Here is a 21,059-nt window from a genome sequence, read left to right on the forward strand (position 1 = left end):
CCAATCACTTAGTTTTGTGAGATCTTTTTGAAGTTCTTCACAATCTGCTTTGGTCTTAACTATCTTGAGTAGTTTAGTATCATCTGCAAACTTTGCCACCTCACTGTTTACCCCTTTCTCCAGATCATTTATGAATAAATTGAATAGGATTGGTCCTAGGACTGACCCTTGGGGAACACCACTAGTTACCCCTCTCCATTCTGAGAATTTACCATTAATTCCTACCCTTTGTTCCCTGTCCTTTAACCAGTTCTCAATCCATGAAAGGACCTTTCTTTTTATCCCATGACAGCTTAATTTATGTAAGAGCCTTTGGTGAGGGACCTTGTCAAAGGCTTTCTGGAAACCTAAGTACACTATGTCCACCGGATCCCCCTTGTCCACATGTTTGTTGACCCCTTCAAAGAACTCTAATAGATTAGTAAGACACGATTTCCCTTTACAGAAACCATGTTGACTATTGCTCAAGAGTTTGTTTTTCTATGTGTCTGACAATTTTATTCTTTACTATTGTTTCAACTAATTTGCCCGGTACCGACATTAGACTTACCGGTCTGTAATTGCCGGGATCACCCCTAGAGCCCTTTTTAAATATTGGCGTTACATTAGCTAACTTCCAGTCATTGGGTACCGAAGCCGATTTAAAGGACAGGTTACAAACCTTAGATAATAGTTCCGCAACTTCACATTTGAGTTCTTTCAGAACTCTTGGGTGAATGCCATCTGGTCCCGGTGACTTGTTAATGTTGAGTTTATCAATTAATTCCAAAACCTCCTCTACTGATACTTCAATCTGTGACAGTTCCTCAGATTTGTCACCTACAAAAGCCAGCTCAGGTTTGGGAATCTCCCTAACATCCTCAGCCGTGAAGACTGAGGCAAAGAATCCATTTAGTTTCTCCGCAATGACTTTATCATCTTTAAGCGCTCCTTTTGTATTTTCATCGTCAAGGGGCCCCACTGGTTGTTTAGCAGGCTTCCTGCTTCTGATGTACTTAAAAAACATTTTGTTATTACCTTTGGAGTTTTTGGCTAGCCGTTCTTCAAACTCCTCTTTGGCTTTTCTTATTACACTCTTGCACTTAAGTTGGCAGCGTTTGTGCTCCTTTCTATTTGCCTCACTAGGATTTGACTTCCACTTTTTAAAGGAAGTCTTTTTATCTTTCACTGCTTCTTTTACATGGTGGTTAAGCCACGGTGGCTCTTTTTTAGTTCTTTTACAGTTTTTCTTAATTTGGGGTATACATTGAAGTTGGGCCTCTATTATGGTGTCTTTAAAAAGGGCCCACGCAACTTGCAGGGATTTCACTTTAGTCAATGTACCTTTTAACTTTTGTCTAACTAACCCCCTCATTTTTGTATAGTTCCCCCTTTTGAAATTAAAGGCCACAGTGTTGGGCAGTTGGGATGTTCTTCCCACCACAGGGATGTTGAATGCTATTGTATTATGGTCACTATTTCCAAGCGGTCCTGCTATAGTTACCTCTTGGACCAGCTCCTGCGCTCCACTCAGGATTAAATCTAGAGTCGCCTCGCCCCTTGTGGGTTCCCGTACCAGCTGCTCCATGAAGCAGTCATTTAAAGTCATATTCCACACAAAATTAATGTGCCCTCATTCTTATTATTGAAGATGTTTCAGACACTGCATGGAATGAAATGGCCCAGATCTACTAGTTCTGATTGAGACTACATGAAGAAATTAAGGATGAACTAGCTCATGTGGAGTCCCCAGCCAACCTAGATGCCTTCATCAACCTCATCATACGCATCAACAATAGGCTCCACAAGAGACATGAGGAAAGGAAGGAGTATGGGCCACCACTCAACTGGCGTACATTGGTACCCATCTCCAACCTGGACCTTGAACCCAGGCCGCTGGATACCACCCACTGCCATGTGACCTTTGAGGGAAAAAAGTGCCATCGCTGCCATGAGCTATGTTTCTATTGAGGATCTAGCCATGCAACTGCCCATCATGATCTGTAGTATGACCCAGTTCAGGAAATGACTATGCTCAGGATCAGTAGAGGGGGTTGGCCTGGGAAAACCCCAAGATAATATCCGCCCTACTCTTCACTGATGCACATCTCAGGCACAGTGAGTGCTCCCTGTGGCCTAAAGTCTGGATCTGCCACCATGTTACAGGAGAGCTTTACCAAATTCCTCCACAGTGGGCACTGGTAGATTCCTGTGCAGCAGACAACTTTATAGATGCTGATATGGCCCAATCCTTGGGTATTCTGGTAGAACAAAGATGGTCCTTGTTCTACTTGAAACTATAGATGGTTCACTCTTCTTGTTGGGGCCAATGATACAGGAAACAGTGCCTTTAGAAGTTGTCATTCAGGACCATCGGAAGCCCTTCATTTTGAGATGATCCACTCACCACACTTCCCAATAATCCTTTTCATTTTGTGGGTGACAATTCATGAGCCACACGTTCTTTGTCATGAGCACAAAGTTAGCTTCCTGTCTGAGTTCTGCCAGCAAGTCTACCTATGTACACCACCTGACAAACCCTGGAACCAAGATACTCCCGCTTCTGGGCCCTGGCTTGGGTTGGGTGGGACCATCACCAGAGTGACTTTGGCACTGCTCCCCAAATACAGTGACTGTGGTGTCGTCTTCGAGAAGTAGAATGCTAACACCCTACCACCCCATTAGTATTATGACTGCCTGATTGAGCTGTAGCCAGGAGTCAAGGTGCCATTTGGCCGTATATATGTGATGTCAGAATCTGAGGTGGCTGCCCTGCATTCTTATCTCCAGGAGAATCTGCCTAAGGGTTTCTTTCAGCCATCTACCTCTCCCACCAGGGCCCTGGTTCTGTTTGTTAAAAAAAAAAGATGGAACCCTACACTTATAGATGGATTCCCAGGCCCTCAGTCAGGTTATCATCAAGAATCAAAACCCCTCTTCCACTTATTCCAGAACTACTGGATCATTTGCAATCAGCCCAGGTATTAGGTAAAACTTGACTTGTGAGGGGCCTGTGACAAGTTGGACCCACACCTCGTCCAGGATGCCATCTGATGTGCTGGGGTTTAACTGAGCCTCCCCTGCTCAACCAGCCTGGGTTCCCTCTCCCTGCTTTGCTGAATTAGGCTTTCTGGCCTCTTGTAGTGCGCACACACACAGGTAGGGCCACACCCCACTGCAGACACAGACTGAAGTCAGCTCTGTGTGAGACGGCTTCCCAGCACTCACATGCTCACCCCTTTTGGCAGACAAACCCAAAATACTACTGCCTTGCACTGTATAGAAATGTCTGTACAGCACAAGCTCATAAAATTCTCCCTCTTCCTCAATGTGAAGAGATATGCACGACACCTTCTCCCCCACCCCCCGTAAGAAGTTGCATAAACTGGGTTTAATAATAAACAGAAAGAAATTAACTATAAAAGGCAGATTTTAAGTGGTTCAAGAGATTGCAAACAGAACAAAGCAGATCACTAGGAAAATTAAACAAAACACACAAACTAAGCTTCACACACTAGATAGGTAGGATGCAAATTAGCAAATTCTCACCCTGAGTGATAAACAAGCAGGCAGATTCTTAAGAGACCAGTTGCCTTGGCTTTCCCAGGTTTTCATACACACGCTAAAGATCTTAGCCTGGGACCATCACGTCTCACAGTTCATTCTTTGTTCCTCAGGTGTTTTCAGGTGTGTTGTTGTAGGGAGAGTGAGGCCCCTCATGTTGTCATTGTCCCTCTTTTATATCTTCCCCCCAACTTATTGGAAAGCTTTTTTGCTATGACCTGGGTCAAATGGTTCCCATTGTATAGAGTTATCTGACCTGGGTCAAACAGTTCCCATTGTGTAGAGCTATATCTGAGAGGTTTCTATTGCACACAGTTCCTGGGGTAATCCTTATGCTTGTGTCATTTCTTCAATAAGCCACTAACATTGTTTGGCCTCATCCAACATAGCATATTTGAAATACAGAGACATGGTCAATATTCCCAGCTTCAGATTACAAAAATGATACATGCACACAAATTGGATAAACACATTCAGTAAATCATAACTTTTCCAATGATACCTTACATGAGCCATCTTGCATAAAGTACATCTGTTATGTCATTTCCATATAATAAGTATATTTCCATAAAGAATATGGAGTGTTATGTCACAGGGCCTACAACCTGTTTCAAATCCAAGCTGGAGTTGAGTGGAAGACAGATTTTCAAACCTGTTATAGCCACTACAAGTACCCAGTAATGCAGTTTGGCCTCACAGATACCCTTGCAACATTCCAGCACTTCATGAGCGAGGTCTTCCATGACATCCTAGATCAGTATGTTGTTGTCTACAGAGATGATATCTCCATCTTTGCTGAGGATCACAAGCAACACACCAAGCATGTCCGGTCAGTCCTGGAATGGCTCTGCCAACATGGCCTGTATGCAAAGGTGGAAAAATGTATCTTTGACCAGTGCTTCATGGAGTTCCTGGGCTACATCCTCTCCCCCAAGGGCTTCCAAGTGGACTCCAAAAAGGTGGAGGCAGTACAGGCCTTGGTGCCCACCCGAAATATCAAGGAGCTACAATACTTCCTGGGGTTCACTAACTTTTATAGGCTGTTCATCTCTGGATTTTCAGGCCACATCACCCCATTGACAGCACTTCTCCTCAAAAATACCACCTTCAGCTGGTCTCCAGAGGCCCAATGAGCATTCCCCCACCCTAATCCTGGCTCATCCCAACCCAACATGACCCTTTGTTGTCAAGACTGATGCCTCCAATGTGGCAATTAGGGCAATACTCTCTCAAAGAGGTGATTCCCCAATGGCACCTCTTGCTTTGTGTGTATTATTCATGGAAGTTCACTGCAGCTGAACAGAATTGTCTAGTTAAGGAGCTTCTAGCCTTCAAAGCAGCTTTAGAAGAGCATTGCTGCTATCTGGAGGGTGCTTGGTACCCAGGACAGGTTTACTTTGATCGTAAAAACTGAGTACTTCTGCTGCCCTTAACCAGATGCAGTTTTGCTGGGCCCTGTTCTTTGCATGCTTCAATTTCACCATCATGTACCACTCAGGTGCCCAGAACAAGACCGCCAATGCCTCATCCCAAAAAGGGGAATATCTCACCAGCCAAGAGCCCCCCTATGCTGAGCCCCTCCCCCCAATTCTTAAGCTCCTGAACTTCCTGGATGCTGCAGTTCCTCAGGACTTCATGTCAATGATCCACTCAGCTGCAGAGAAGGATCCCCTTCCCAAGGAATTTGAGGCAGCAAGCCAAGGGCAACAGTAGGATGGCTTGCTCTCTGTCAAGGGCTACTTGTACATTCCACTGGGACCCCCTCAGTTAGAAGTACTATGGTTCTGTGATGACTCACCATTAGCAGGCCATTTGGGTAGCTTCAAGACTCTCTCTGTTTGGCTGTCCACTTCTTCTGGTGGCCCTGAGTGCACACAATAATGGACTTGTATGTTGATTTCTGTGAGACATGCCTGCACCACGATGTCGCGCTCAAAACCCCTCAACATCCTAGTGCCTTCTGAGAGCCCGTCCAGGCTTTGGGCAGCCATTACCCTGAACTTTATAGTCAAGCTCCCTGTGTCTAACAAGGACACTGATCTGTCTCCATGGACTCCCAGAGCAAGTCTCAATTGATAAGGGTCTGCAGTTTGTGTTGTGGTTTTGGAACAAAATCCTACAATTACTTAGGATCTGTGCTTACACATCCATTGCTTATCCCCCACAAACTGATGGTCAGTCTGAGGAAGCAGTCAAGTATTAGAACAATACTTGTGGTGCTTTATTAATTTCCACTAGGAGAACTGGTCGAGCTTCCTACCCCAAGCAGAGTTTGCTTACAACAACATTGATCATATGTCCACCAGGCAGAATCCGTTCTATGCAAACTATGGCCTCCACCCCCCATTTCCACCCAGCTGCATTTGTCACCTCCACCAATCCTGTAGCCGCTGAGTGGGTGTGTTTGATCCATGATGTCCAAGAAGAACTCAAGGCACATATAGACAAGGCCAAGGAAGTTTACAAGTGGTTTGCTGACCGCCAGTGCCGGGAAGGCCTGGCATTCACCACTGGGTAAAAAGTCTGGCTAACAGCTCAACACATCCACACTGACTGGCTTTGTCATAAGTGGATTACCAATACCTTGGGCCATATTCCATCAGCCAGATAATCAACGCAGTGATCATGAGGTTTCAATTATTCAGATCCCACCAAAACCACACAATGTTCCACGTATCCTTGCTAAAACTCTGTGTTGACAACCCCTTCACTCACTGGTCCCAACCACTGCCTCCTTTGGAGCTGATCCAAGAGCACGAGTATGAAGTCTGTGAAATACTGGACTTGAAAATCAAATGCAGCTCCCTCTGGTACTTTGTAGGCTGGAGGACTGTGCCCTAGAGGATGATCCTGGGAGTCAGCATCCCAAATCCATGCCCCTGACCTCATGGCAGCCCATCCAAACAAATATGGGCTGGCAGAGGGTGCCCAGCGGGTCTTGAATCAGGTCTGCAGAGCTGGTGGGCAGCAAACACCTCCACGCTGCCACCCAGCAGCAGTTGTAACTGGTTCACACTCTGTCTATGACCAGCTGTGAACAAAGACCACAAGAAGTCCCTGCCCTCAGGCTCCATCAGGCAGCAGCCTCATGGCTCCTGATTGGCTCCCTACCCTATATAAATCTAAGGGGCATTCTAGGAAGTGTCCTGACAACAGCACAGATCTCCTGTAACTGCCACAACCATTTTTGCTTCCTGCTCTCAGACTCCTGGCTTCGACCTTGGCTTGATTTGGACCTTGCCTCCTGACCCAGACCCTGAAACCTATCTCAGACTCTGATCTTGGGTATTAACCCTGGTCTGGAACTTGACTACGAACTCCTCCGCTACTCTCAGCCTCATATTTGACCCTGCTCTTATCTTTGGTCCCCACTGCCCTTGTTATGATCCTGACAAGATGCATCTGTTCAGAGGCAAGATATATGTAATGTCTGACTGAGGTTAATTAGAGGAAAGCTCCTTATCCATCTAAAGAAAGGCAGAAGGTGTAAAAGAGTTAGTTAATACTTAATTGGTAAAGGAAGACAGTCCACATATTTACTCTGTTGCAGTGAAGAACCTGTTTGTAAATCAAAGAAAAATGGCACCTGAATGCATAAGCCAACTTTATCATTAGAAATGTTTTCCTATTTCTTCCCTTAAGTTATGATATTGGGATTTAAAGTATATGTGTTGAGTAGTAGAAATAAAACATCGCAGTATAGTCAAGAAAGATGACAATAAATGCATATACAATTCCTTTATACATAGAATGCTTCTCTTCTTAGAGGCAATGAATGTTACTTAAGGTCCAAATCTTCTTGATGTGTGCTCAGTAAAGGTGCATGAATAATCCAGTGCACACATGCACAGCCCTCACCACCCAGTATCACTGAAAATGCTAATATAAGAAGCAGCTGTAAACACTTTAAATAGCTCCATTGTCAGGTGCCCTGGTGATGATGTAATTTAGTCTCCACTTGACTTTGTGATCTGGAAAGCAGCAAAGTATTTATGTATTTACTCTTCCCCTTAGTTGTTTCTTTATTATGGCTCAAGTTTTTTAGGAGTATGAGGTCCTAACTAACTTCCCAATTACAGTAGACGAACTTGTAAAGTTCTCCAGAAAACGTCAATTCTAATATCCTCACAACTGCAGCTCTCTCTCCCACAACTGAGGGACAACGGATGTTGATTTTAGACTGTAACCCCTTTCTTTGTCCCCAGTTCTGCAATGAATTCCACACATGTGGACCTCTGTGCCCGCCTCGAGCTCAACTGATTTCAGTAAGACTGTATGTTGATCTAGCTGTCCAACTGCATGAAGCTCATTGCACGACTGGGGAGTTAACTTCAAACAGAACCATTGTTTGTGTGTTCATGAATGTGTGGGAATGGAGCAACCGGAAGTCAGCCTACAAAATCCATTGGTGCTCATCCCATTACAGTTCCAGAGACTGGAGTGACAGCAAGTGGAATGTTAGGAACATGAGAAGTTAAAGAAGAACTGGGAAGTGAAAGGAAAGAGGATATTAAGAGACAAAAAGTTGGGGAGAGATTAAGTGTGTGGGCAGAAGGAAGGAAAGAAACAACAGGAAGTGAGCAAGAGGAGCATTTAACAATAGTCTCAAAAGTGAGCAGTAAAGAGCACACAACATGGAAGAGGGTCAAAGAAGGAGTGAAGGATGTGTGAACAGAACAGGGGTGAACAGAGAGATGAAAGAATAGCATAAGCAAGTAAAGAGGACAGAAAAACAGACTAAAAGAGGAGAGACAATATATTTCACATATGTAGAATGTAGGAGGAAGGATCTAAAGAAAGGAATCCTTTTTGTTTAATGGAGAGAAGCAAGATATGGTTTGATGTTGATGTTTGATACCACTATAATGGGCATCCTATAAATGCTTGAGGGAGAGAGCAAACTCTAGACAGTAAAGGAAATGGAAAAGAGGGATAAAATGAAAGGAGAGTGGCACTGAAAGAAAGGCAATAAAGAAATGGAAATATATGCTTTATTGTATTCTTCTTTGAGTGATTGCTTATGTCCATTCTAATAGGTGTATGTGCACATGCTGCATGCACAATCGTTGGTAGTTTTTACCCTAGCAGTACCCGTTGGGTTGGCTATGGTGACCCCTGGAGTTTCGCCTTTGTGGCGGTGTATATAGGTCTCTGCTGACCCACCGCCTGCTCAGTTCCTTCTTACCGTCAGTGACAGTCATTGGTCTCTTGCTTTAGCAAGTGCTTCCTAGTGGTTTTCCCTGTATATAGTTGTTATCCTTCACTATCTTAGTTTGTTAGTAAGTTTAAGTAGGGGGATTTCCCCTCCACCCCCGATATTTTTCCCCGTCACCGGGGCATGCTGCAGCTCCAGGGATTCAAGTCATGCAATAGGTGTGGTAAGCCTATGCCCAGAGGGGATCCACACGCCGCTTGTCTGAAGTGCCAGGGAGAGGGTCATTTGCAAGACAAGTGAACCACTTGCAGAGGCTTCAAGCCCAGAACTATGAGGGGGAGAGACTATTGCCTCAAGCTCTTCTTGATGGAGTCCGTTCTCTGGCCCCAACCAGCTCAAGAGCCAGCACCGGCAGCCTCGGTGCACAGCACACCAGCCTAAGTGCAGGACATCTCTGCACCAATGAAGGACCCGAATAAACAGCATCGGCACTGTTCCCCTTACCCTCCCTGCTGGTGAACCCAAAGCCTTCGAGGGATGGGTCTGTCCTGCTTCCCAGACCCGGATAGTTCCTGGCACTCAGAGGAGCTAATGCCACATGAGCCACTGGCAGATGAGGGCCTAGTTACTGGCACATGCCGTGATGCAGTGGGACCCAGGTGCCAGCCAGCCAGGCCAGACTATGGCACTCTTTCCACCCCCCCCCCCGGCTACATTTTAAAAAGAAGGGGGCATGGTATCCCCTGTTAAAAAAGTGTGGGAGGGGGAATAGCCCTGTGGCCCCCGTATCTCCGGTGCCTAAGAATAAAATAGAGTGTTGGCTCTAGGATTGACTGAACCCTGGTGCAAGAATGGGAAGTAGGGTGCATGCAAAACAATTGAAAAAGAACCACACATATGCCTAATGGCCTCCAGAAGAGCGGTCACCCTCCCCCAAGGGAGCCCTTTTAGCTCCGTCAGCAAGTTTGGTTGTCATTTGGCAAGTGCCTCTTTTTCTTGTTCTGCTGGGCAGAATTCAATTTTAGAATACACTGTGATTGGTCAGGTAAGCTAGAGTCTGAAGTACTAATACTTAAGGATCTTGAAATCCAACCAACTGGTACATCTATGGGGGTTCTTCCATGGACGGGCTTAAATCAGGGGTAGGCAACCTATGGCTCGGGTGCCGAAGGCGGCATGCGAGCTGATTTTCAGTGGCACTCACGCTGCCTGGGTCCTGGCCACAGATCCGGGGGGCTCTTCATTTTAATTTAATTTTAAATGAAGCTTCTTAAACATTTTAAAAGCCTTATTTACTTTAAATACAACAATATATTAGTTATATATTATGACTTATAGAAAGAGATCTAAAAATGTTAAAATGTATTACTGGCACGCAAAACCTTAGAGTGAATAAATGAAGATTCGGCACAGCACTTCTGAATGGTTGCCAATCCCTGGCTTAAATATTCACAAAGGCTTTGTTCAGCTAAGGTTAATGTGGCAAAAGAGGGCATTCCCAGTTAGCTTTTTCACCCTGTCTCTCTCAGGTGGGCTGGCTCCTAGTGTGCTAGTTCCAACTCCTCTGAACGCATCCATCCTACACTCCAAAAATAGCAGTATCATGGAATCTGAATAGAACATGGTTGAATTGTTTTCACTTTACAGCAAAGGGGAGATGTGTTAAGAATCATGCTGGAGCTAGATATGTCCAAGGCTTTAGGACAATTCTGAAAAAATTATGTTTTATTGACACTGTGAAAAGGAGTCATGCTTTAAAAGTATTGACGGAGCCAGTTACATCTCCATGGTATTATTTTGAAATTTAGATGGGAGCTTAAGTGTACTGGGGAAATTACTTATTCACCACAGCAGACCCTATCCTGCTACCAATACCAAGTTTGGAGCATGCAGCTGTGGTCATAACTCTTCTTGAACTCTTACTCGGATGGGTTCTGTACACACACTGTCACGTACACCATTTAAAAACATACTGCATACTCCTTCAAGTGGAAACTCCTTGGGTTCATGTTGTAATAAAAGTTTAGCACAATATCGGAGAGCATTCAAAATATTCTGGGGGGTGGCTCATGACTTTGAGAATATTATTTCCTAACAGCTCACCTCAGTGTACGGAAAACTTGATGAGACCTTCTATAGAATACGAATACCTTACAAAAAAGAGAGAAACATTCAATATTGTAATGGGGGCTATATAAGTTCCTTAACTAGTTACCTAGATAATATTAATAATCATCCTGATGAATCATTGTTGAGCAACAACTCCCACCCTCCAGGCTAAGCACACTGCCTGCAGAGTTCTCTCTGCTCAGAGAATGAAAGATGAGGAATAGGCTGAAACCTGCATGGCTGTGTTAACTACCAGTATGCCATTTACAAGCCGCTTAAACTGTACTGTAATACAGATGTAATGTGTTCAGAGCCTGTATATTTATCAGATGAGACATAAAGGGTTATTACTCTGTGTGTACTCTACAAAAATTCAGTAGCACTTTGGTAATAGGTATAGATATGTTAGTAAAATGTAAAAATGGATTGCAGCTATTTGCTTTGATACTTTATTAATGTATGGTCAATATAGTAAAGCCATATTGCATATTATATATTGTATCTCATAAATGAGCTGGAGATGAGTTTAGAGAAGCTTAAGTTTCATGGTTACCAAGTATCCCTCTCCTAGATGAGTTAAGACTAGTCATCATGTGAAAGTGCATTATACTTCTGCAGGGGCAGGAATGCAGGTCACTTGAGATTTCAGAGGAGACCACAAATTCTGCTCTCCTTGCTGAAGATTGCTATAATGATGGTCCTTTGAAAAAGACGTGTTGAGGGCCTAATAGAAAAAGTACTGGTAAAATAAAAGCAGCATCACATTTAAGATGTGCATTCATTTGTTTGAAAAAAAAGTTAAAAGACCTTTTTTTAAAAGAAAAGGAAAGAGAAAAACTTAAGTGCTGAAAACATTTGAAGTGAGTGTGAGATGGAAGAAATAGAGGTTGAATGAGATTTCTCATAAATTTTAAACTGGTTTATAACTTAGCACAATCTGCTGTGGGTGAAAACATCACTTCCAAATGCACATTGTTGATTCTTCCATTAAAATATCTTAGTCCCTTTCACCCTGGTTACATGCTGGCACACATGTGCACAATGTTTCTGTTCGGAGTTGTAATATGCCCTCTTCAGCACACACAAAATTCAGGAGAATCTGGTTTCTCCTTTAATAAATTAGGCAATTGATACCTTCGCGATTTCAGTAGCACTGACAAATGCCTTGTATCGGTTCAGTTACTATGAGGGAACTGCTTTCAGTATAGTGGAGAAAAATAGTTTTTTCATATTTATTCAATTCTAAATCTACCTTCAGTGAATGCTTCTAAATTGGGAGAAATCTGTCAAAGGTTTGTAGTTCTGCTACTTGAATTATCTCAAACTTTCCAGGTACTGGTATCTCAAAATTTAAGCACACTTGTAGCATTGCTAAAATGTTAGTTATATCTAATATTCCATTTATTTCAGTGAAATGATCATGAATAATGGCAGCAAAGTGCTGTTAAGAACCAGCAGTGAAAAGGTTTTGTTTCAAATCAACCAAAAATGAGCGTCTCTCTCTCTCTCTCTCTCTCTCTCTAAATCAGTTTCACCATAATAATCAGAGGTGAAATTCACTGCATCATCTTCATGAACCAGCATTGTGTAGTTTGTAATGCAGGCAAGCTCAGAATGAGTATTCATTAACAGCCTTTTTTCTTACCATAAGGAGTTGTCTTTAGTGGGGTGCATATAGCAAAGAAGTTTTAATTAAATCTTCTCCTAAATATCTTTTAACCAATACTGCTAGAAATATTATCCAATATCACTTGTATTTTGCCTTGGAAAAACAAAAAATAATATTTATTACAGTACACTGTTGTGTTTACAGTATATGACAAGTGCTCATTTTGAAAACTATCCTTACCAAAATATTGCATGCTACTGTTAAAATAATGTCTTATTTTAGAGTGATGACCTTCTGGTTACATCATGTATGAGAGGAGCAAATAATTCTACACCAGTGCAAGAGAGAGTACGTATTATGCAATTGTTTATTGTTTCAATATCTGCCACACTGTATATGTATAATTTTGGAAATGTTAATCTACACCACCACTATCACTTCTCCTTCTCTGACTGTTTTGTAAATCTAGCCCTTTAAAAATGCCTGGAAACCAAACATTTTGCCTGAGGGACATGGGTTTTTTTTTGTTTGTTTTACCCAGAACGTATTTTTTTTGATTTCCTGAAAGTTTTTGGAATTTTGGGGTCTGGTTCAACCCAAATCATAATTTTTTTTTTCTGCCAGCAAACCAAAAAATCAGTTATTTGCCCAGCTGTAATTCAGATATCTCTAATGGGATAATGAAAATAATGGTAACTTCCACTTTTATTTTTAATCAGTGATTCCCTAATTTCCCTAAATCAATCACAATTCAGGGTACAATGGTACCTAAATTTTTTATTTGTCTTGCTTTTCTTTTAAGCATGTTGCAAGTTTGTCAAGTCATTAGATTTTTGTAATTTTTTTCAGATATTGAACAACCACTGAACATTTTACTATAAGATAGTGCAAAAATACAAAGCACTTTCTTCTGGTCTGCCTTTCATTTTGTGCATTCTGTTGAATATTTACCTCAAGTTATGTTCCTTTTACCTTAAGTGACCTATTGGTTTTCACAGTATTATCTCCAAGGGGTCCTGGCATTTCTCAGTTAGTTGGTATTGTGAGAGCACCTCTTGCTGGATGTGATCGTATAAGCTGCATCCATCTAAATTTTACACTGACAGTGTTGGTTTTGATCATATTATTGCCTTTCCTGGTGTTGAGAGGAGAGGTATAATTGAGAAGGAGGTATTCAGTTACTCAGTTTCTTTGGTACTTTAGGGCATGTCTACACTACGAAATTAGGTCGATTTTTATAGAAGTCAATTTTTAGCAACTGATTTAATACAGTCGACTGTGCATGTCCCTACTAAGCGCATTAGGTCAGTGGAGTGCGTCCTCAATATCATTGCTAGCATCGTCTCACGGAGTGGTGCACTGTGGGTAGCTGTCCCACAGTCCCCGCTGCCCATTGGAATTCTGGGTTAAGCTTCCAATGCCTGATGGGGCAAAAACATTGTTGCAGGTGGTTTTGGGTACATGTCATCAGTCTCCCTCCCTCCCTCCCTGAAAGCAACAGCAAACAATCATTTCGCGCCTTTTTTCCTGGGTTATCCATAGCATGGCAAGCATGGAGCCCGCTCGGCTGTACGCTGCATTTGTGAGCATTGCAAACACCTCGTGCATTATCCTGCAGTAGGTGCAGAGCCTAGCTAGGAGCCGCCAGCACAAGGAAGATTGTGAGGAGGACATGGGCACAGACGTTCCTGAAGGCACGGGATCTGGCAATTGGGATATCATGGCGGCATTGGAGCATGTTGATCCAGTGGAACGCCGATTCTGGGCCCAGCAAACAAGCACAGACTTGTGGGACTGCATAGTGTTGGGGGTATGGGATGATTCCCAGTGGCTGTGAAACTTTCACATGTATAAGGCCACTTTCATGGAACTCTGTGAGTTGCTTTCGCCCACTCTGAAGCGCAGGAATACCAAGATGAGACCTGCCCTGACAGTTGAGAAGCAAGTGGCGATAGCCCTATGGAAGCTTGCAACGCCTGACTGCTACCGGTCAGTTGGGAATCAGTTCAGAGTGGGCAAATCTACTGTGGGGGCTGCTGTGATCCAAGTAGCCAGGGCAATCAGTACCCTTCTGCTAAGAAGGGTAGTGACTCTGGGAAATGTGCAGGGCATAGTGGATGGCTTTGCTGCAATGAGGTTCCCTAACGGTGGTGGGGCGATAGACGGAACGCAGATCCCTATCTTGGCACCGGACCACCTTGCCAAAGAGAACATAAACTGCAAAGGGTACTTCTCAATGGTGTTGCAAGGACTGGTGGATCACAAGGGCTGTTTCACCGACATCAACATGGGATGGTCCAGAAAGGTGCATGACGCTCTCATCTTTCAGAACTCAGGGCTGTTCGGAAAGCTGCAAGAAGAGACTTTCTTCCCAGACTGGAAAATTACCGTTGGGGATGTTGAAATGCCAATAGTTATCCTTGGGAATCCAGCCTACCCCTTGCTCCCATGGCTCATGAAGCCATTCATAGACAGCCTGGACAGCAGTAAGGAGTAGTTCAGCTATAGGCTGAGCAAGTGCAGAATGGTGGTAGAATGTGCCTTTGGACATTTAAAAGGTTGCTGGCACAGTTTGCTGAGTAGGTTAGACCTCAGCAAAACCAATATTCCCATTGTTATTGCTGCTTGCTGTGTGCTCCATAATATCTGAGAGAGTAAGGGGGAGACGTTTATGGCGGGGTGGGAGGTTGAGGCAGATCACCTGGCGGCCAATTTTCAATAGACAGACGCCGGGGCAATTAGAAGAGCAAACCGAGGAGTGCTGCGCATCAGAGAGGCTTTGAAAAATAGTTTCATGACTGACCAGGCTATGGTGTGATAGTTGTGTGTTTGTCCTTGATGCAAACCCACCCCCTTTGGTGAATGTACTTCCATGTAAGCCAATCCCGTCCCCCTTTCAACCACAGCTGGCACAGGAAATAAAGTCCCTATTGTTCTGAATCCATTCATTCATTATTTATGGGGCGGGATAGCTCAGTGGTTTGAGCATTAGCCTGCTAAACCCAGGGTTGTGAGTTCAATCCTTGAGGGGGCCACTTAGGGATCTGGGGCAAAAATTGGTCCTGCTAGTGAAGGCAGGGGGCTGGACTCAATGACCTTTCAAGGTCCCTTCCAGTTCTAGGAGATTGGTATATCTCCAATTATTACCTTTTTTTTTTTTTTTTTTAAATAAACCTTGAGATCACTGGCAACGCTGACTAGTAAAAGGAAGCCCGATTGTACACAGGGTTTGTTAACGGGGTGCGGGGAGGAGGGAAGGATAAGGCCACGTTGCTTATTGTAGCCACACTGCAAATCAAAGCTGTTTGAATGACAGCCTTCTGTTGCTTGGGCCATCCCCTGGAGTTGAGTGGCTGGGTGCCCGGAGCCTTTCCCCCCCTCCCCCACCCATTCTTGGACGTCTGGGTGAGGAGGTTATGGAACTTGGTGAGGATGGCAGGTGGTTACACAGTGGCTGCAGTGGGGGTCTGTAGTCTAGTTTTCTTTCTTGCAGCTCCACCAGACGCCTCATCATGTCTGTTTGCTCCCCCATTAGCCTCAGCATCTCCTCTTGTGTGTTACGATCTCGCTCACTGTATGCTTTCCTGGCCTCTGCCCCTGAATGCCTCCATGCATTCAGCTGTGCCCTATCAGGGCAGGAGGACTGCATGAGCTCTGAAAACATGTCATTGCGAGTGTGTTTTTTTTTCACCTTCTAATCTGCGATAACCTCAGGGACAGAGTTGATGCGAGGAGCATAAAAACATTTGCAGCTGGAGGGAGGAAAAGAAAAGCAGAGTAGAGTTTACAGAAGATACTTTTCTGAGAACAAAAGGGAGACTCTTTCACAGTGAACCAAGCAATTCACAGCAAACAGCACGTGTTTTAGGTACAAGGTTGCATTTTGCCTTTTATATTGAGCGCCTGCCGGTATGGTGACACATCACAAATGTCTGGGCAGCAGATTTCAGGGTACATGGGGTTGGCTTCTTCTGCGTTCATAACGTGGGAATGATTTCAAACTGCTGCACTCTCCTTTCCCATAGCAACCAATGCTGGTTGTATTTGCCGTTTAAAAGGAGGGGCTGCAGTTTTGGGGTGGATGTGCAGCACAACTCTCCCCTCAGTGTGGCTATCTCCGGGATGATCCCATTTAGCCAAGCGCAAACAGCCCAGCATGCTCGGGGTCTAATGTGTCAGGGATCACCAAACAGAGGGGATTACTGTTCCCTTACAAAACTTCCCCTATTTCAAGCAGATGACCATGAATGATATCACTCTCCTGAGGCTGACACAGAAAGATAAAGACCAAATGTTGCATGAATGTGACCAAAACCCAGGACCTTTCGCTGCCATGCTTTGTGCTGCAATGATTCCAGACCACTTACTGCTGGCTTGGCGTGGTAAAGTGTCCTACCATGGAGGACGAAATAAGGCAGCCTTCCCCAGAAACCTTCTGCAAAGGCTTTCAGAGTACCTCCAGGAGAGCTTCATGAAGATGTACCTGGAGGATTCCCGCTCCATCCCCAGACATGTAAACAGACTTTTCCATTAGCTGTACTGGCCGTGAATGCATCCCAATTGCTCAGGGAAAATCAAACATTAAACACAATTGCTTTTAACCCCTGTAGTTTTGTTACAAATATGCACTCACCAGAGGTGCCTTCTCTGCCATCAGGGTCCCAGAGGGTATTGGTTCCAGGGTGAGGAAAAGGTCCTGGCTGCTGGGATGAACGGATTCTCTGCTTGCTTGCTGCTCATTCTCCTCCTCCTCCTCCTCCTCCTCTTCCTCATCCACAAAATCCTCATTCATGTTGCCTGAGACTGCCACCTTCCAGCTGTCCATGGAGAGTGCTGGGGTACTGGTATGGTTCCCCCCCCCCTAGAATGGCATGCAGCTGATCATAGAAGCGGCATGTCTGGGGCTCTGACCTGGAACAACCATTTGCCTCCTTTGTCTTTTGGTAAGCTTGCCTTAGCTCCTTAATTTTCACACGCAGTGCTGTGCATCCCTGGTGTACCCTCTCTCCACCATGCCCTGTGTGATTTTGGCATATATATCAGCATTTCTTCTGCTGGTTCGGAGTTCTGCCTGCACAGATTGTTCTCCCCATACAGCAATCAGATCCAGTGTCTCCCGTTCAATCCATGCTCTTTTGCGATTCTGAGACTGCATGATCACCTGTTCTGCTGAGCTTGCCACCCTGACCAAACAGGAAATGAAATTCAAAAGTTCCCGGTGCTTTTCCTGTGTACCTGGCTAGTGCCTCAGAGTTGAAAGTGCTGTCCAGAGCGGTCACATTGGAACACTCGGGGATAGCTCTTGGAGGCCAACGCCATCGAATTGCACAGCGCTACATCTACAGTACCTCAAATTCGACCCCGGAAGGTCAATTTTAGTGCTATTCTCCTCGTCAGGGAGGAGTACAGCAGTCGATTTTAAGAGCCCTTTAGGTTGGTGGCACAGGGTTGGTTGTGTAGACGCATTCATTATAAAATTGACCTAACGTGGCTAAATTCAACCTAACCTCGTAGTGTAGACCAAGCCTTAGATATGTTAGTGGCAGCTAAGTGAAAGTTTGGATAGATTCCTGTCTAATAGTAGCTAAACTGATCTTAATGCTTTGAGGCTGGTCAAATCACAAAGTACCACGCTAAACTTACGATTATAGAAGCATTCCCTTTTCAATTTCTTTACTATCCCTGGTCGCTGTTTTTGATATACAGATATGCTTTGGTGGCAAAAATAGTTTGTGTAAAATATAACATAATTATGTCTTGGGGAGAGTGGAGATTCCTATCTGTTCAGATCTCTTCTATTGTTTTTACTCTTTTCTACTCTTTTGTTGGTCAAAATGGGACAGAAATCACTCCCTGATCATATAGTTGTGGAAGCTAAATAAGAAATGATCCATGGTATTTTTATTTTCAGGGCAGTCGGAAAGGCTATGATTGGTGGTTGTGTATTCTATGTATTATGAAAGGAGGGAGAAGCCTATTAAATTTTTTTCTAGTGGAAGTATTGATGCAGCAATGCAGTATGTTTCAAAGGCAAATGGCTTTATTATGTAGATAATATGTGGACCCAATGTACAAATGTTTATAACAGATATTTGTTTCAAAACAAAACATTACAAATAAATGAAAGGATCAGAATAAAGCTTTATAATGAAATTGTTCCATTGGAGTTTTCCATCTAGTAAAACAGTCATATTGTTGAAGTATTTATTCAAACATATATGTTTAGTGTGCACACACACAGAATTGGATCTGAAAGTGGTGTAACAATTCTGAGAAAGTGAATGTACTAAGGGGTTTTTTTTTGTTGTTTTTCTTAACAAGTCAATTGCTTATAAAACTAGCAGCTGCTGTTTTGAAGCTAATCTTAGTGTATTGAGTGTTCTTAACCATTTCTTCAATCCCACAGTCCTTTATCTTGCTTCTCCTGCTGCGTTCCCACCACCCCTGATCCCATTAGCAAAACTTGAGACAGCCTCAGCTTTTACCAAAGTGCAGCTTTGGTTTCAGCTGCTTTTCTGCAAGAGGAAGTGAATGTTGGGCTTTTTTCTCTGTGGCACAGTTGTGATAAAGATGTGGTGGTCTTATCTCTCTTTTAGGTAGTGGCTCTTTATGACTACACAGCGCATCGATCAGATGAGCTAACCATCCATCGCAGTGACATTATCCAAGTGTTATACAAAGATAATGATAACTGGTGGTTTGGCAGCCTAGCAAATGGACAGCAAGGCTATTTTCCTGCTAATTATGTGGCTGGTGAAAGTAAGTTTACTGCTCTCTTCCTGGTATACCGGTGTGGGTTTAACTGATGGTCCAAGATTTTACCATGCTATTCTGCTTTATTACTCTGAATACATATGTTTATACAATACACATGACATATCAAGAACTTACTGTGATGCAGAAATTATGAATAAAATAGCATGTTAACATGTAGCACTTTGTACTTTTCAAAAGTATCACCACTGCAGTCTCACGTTCCAGTTCACACAGTATCTTTGCAGTTACCAACCACCTCCTTCCTCACTCACCACCTCCTCCCTCCCCCCCCACCCCCCGCACACAACCACCTGGTTCACATAGTATCTTGGCAGCTCTTTGGGGCTCCCACAGCATCGAGATAGTTCACAGGCATCTGAAACTTCCACTTGGTAATAGCTCCTGGACTCAGCAATCTCAGGCTCCTAAACATTAACTTACCTGTTGAAGTTACACAACCTTTTCCCACTCCGGTGGGGATATCTCATTCCCCAATAATTCAGTTCCATTCTAAGGATTTAAAAGAGGAATGCCAGTTAAAACAGCAGCCCCAGGTACAAACTCTGAATTTGCCACTTGGTCTTAGCCATTAAAAGCAACTTCTATAGAACACTGATGCATCCTGTATCTCAAAACATAACTAAACTAAAAGCTGATTGTAGAACATAGGGAGCAGCCTAGGGAGCCCCTCTGGCATAGTGATGCACACAGTGCTGCTAGGGGTTCCCTGTCGGTTCAGAGCTTTCCAGTTATGGGATATCTGTCTGCTATGTGTTGGAAGCATGGATTCAAGGGTAGAAATCCACTGGGATTATCTCTTCGGAGAATAAGAATTACAGTTATCTAATTTTTCTTTTCTAAATAAGTGATGATACTGGTGTTTAGAACATAGAAATTCCCTAACCAGAACAGCCCAAAGGTTGATATCTGGGATCTAATCTTCAGCAGCAGCCTTTACTGCTTGGGAAAGGTGAAAAAGAAATCTCGTAACAAACTTCATGAGCTGTGCAAAATAACTTCAGGAGATCTGTCCTTACCTCATCTGGTGACCCTCTTATATTATTCTGTTGTATTATACATTACTAGCAGTGAGCATGGTACTTTTTGATAGCCTTTGAAATATAGTTGCTATAACCACACATGCTACTCTTCACTCATATAAATGTCTAATCCTTTTTTAATATTTGCTGAGCATTTATGATTGTAGTGGTCACAACTATGCTAAAGACTAGAGTTTATTGGAAATTTTTAATTAAAAAAAGCAAAAGGTCTAATGAAAAATTTGTGAAAAATATTTTCCGACTGGCAAAGCTAATGTCTCAGTGTTAACTAGATAATAATAATATCACTGCCATTCACATTTTTATTATCTGCATTCTTAATTGCATCATTTTCATGAAAAACATAATGGTGAATTGAATCATGTGTTATATTTTTAGCTGAATATGAAAAGGAACAGTCTTCTGAATTAGTACCAGATTCTACTCTTCTACACAGTGAACAAACAGAAGCAGAAGTAAGATATCCAGCGCCACATGGGGTAATTATTTGAGAGGAGGGGACCATAAACTGTAGAATATGGATTTTAATTTTCCTGATTTTTAATATAATACAGAACATTCAGAACCTTTCCCTAGGCAAACAACTGTGTTTTCAGATATGTTCAGTGCAAATTTGTTGCCTACATCCAGTTACCTCCATGATTTGTCAATTAACTGCTGGGCTTGCTCCTGCTCTCTTTGAAGTCAATAGCAAAGCGTTATTGAAATGAATGACAAAGCTCCCATTTACTTCAAAGGGGGCAGGAACATAACCATAAGTACATAGATATTGAAGCAGGAGTATGAAGATGAATTTATAGAGAACTGTCCCTCTTAGTTACTTTTT

At 43.3% G+C, this 21,059-nt stretch overlaps 1 protein-coding gene across 15 annotated transcripts in view; it reads left to right on the forward strand.

Annotated features, from left to right (window-relative positions):
• AHI1 (Abelson helper integration site 1) overlaps positions 1-21,059 on the forward strand; it is a 165,200-nt gene that overhangs the window by 115,942 nt on the left and 28,199 nt on the right. For 9 of the 15 annotated variants that reach the window (XM_039529237.1, XM_039529235.1, XM_039529238.1 and 6 more), the window contains 3 exons: positions 12,699-12,764; positions 19,013-19,175; positions 20,612-20,712. In XM_039529237.1, the coding sequence (XP_039385171.1) occupies positions 12,699-12,764; positions 19,013-19,175; positions 20,612-20,712 (330 nt within the window). Of the gene's footprint in view, positions 1-1,630; positions 2,085-7,748; positions 8,446-12,698; positions 12,765-19,012; positions 19,176-20,611; positions 20,713-21,059 lie in introns of those variants that run through there. The other 6 variants (XM_039529241.1, XM_039529244.1, XM_039529246.1 and 3 more) reach the window with 4 other exon arrangements.

Source organism: Mauremys reevesii, linkage group 3 (assembly GCF_016161935.1).
Source record: "Mauremys reevesii isolate NIE-2019 linkage group 3, ASM1616193v1, whole genome shotgun sequence".
Taxonomy (NCBI): domain Eukaryota; kingdom Metazoa; phylum Chordata; order Testudines; family Geoemydidae; genus Mauremys; species Mauremys reevesii.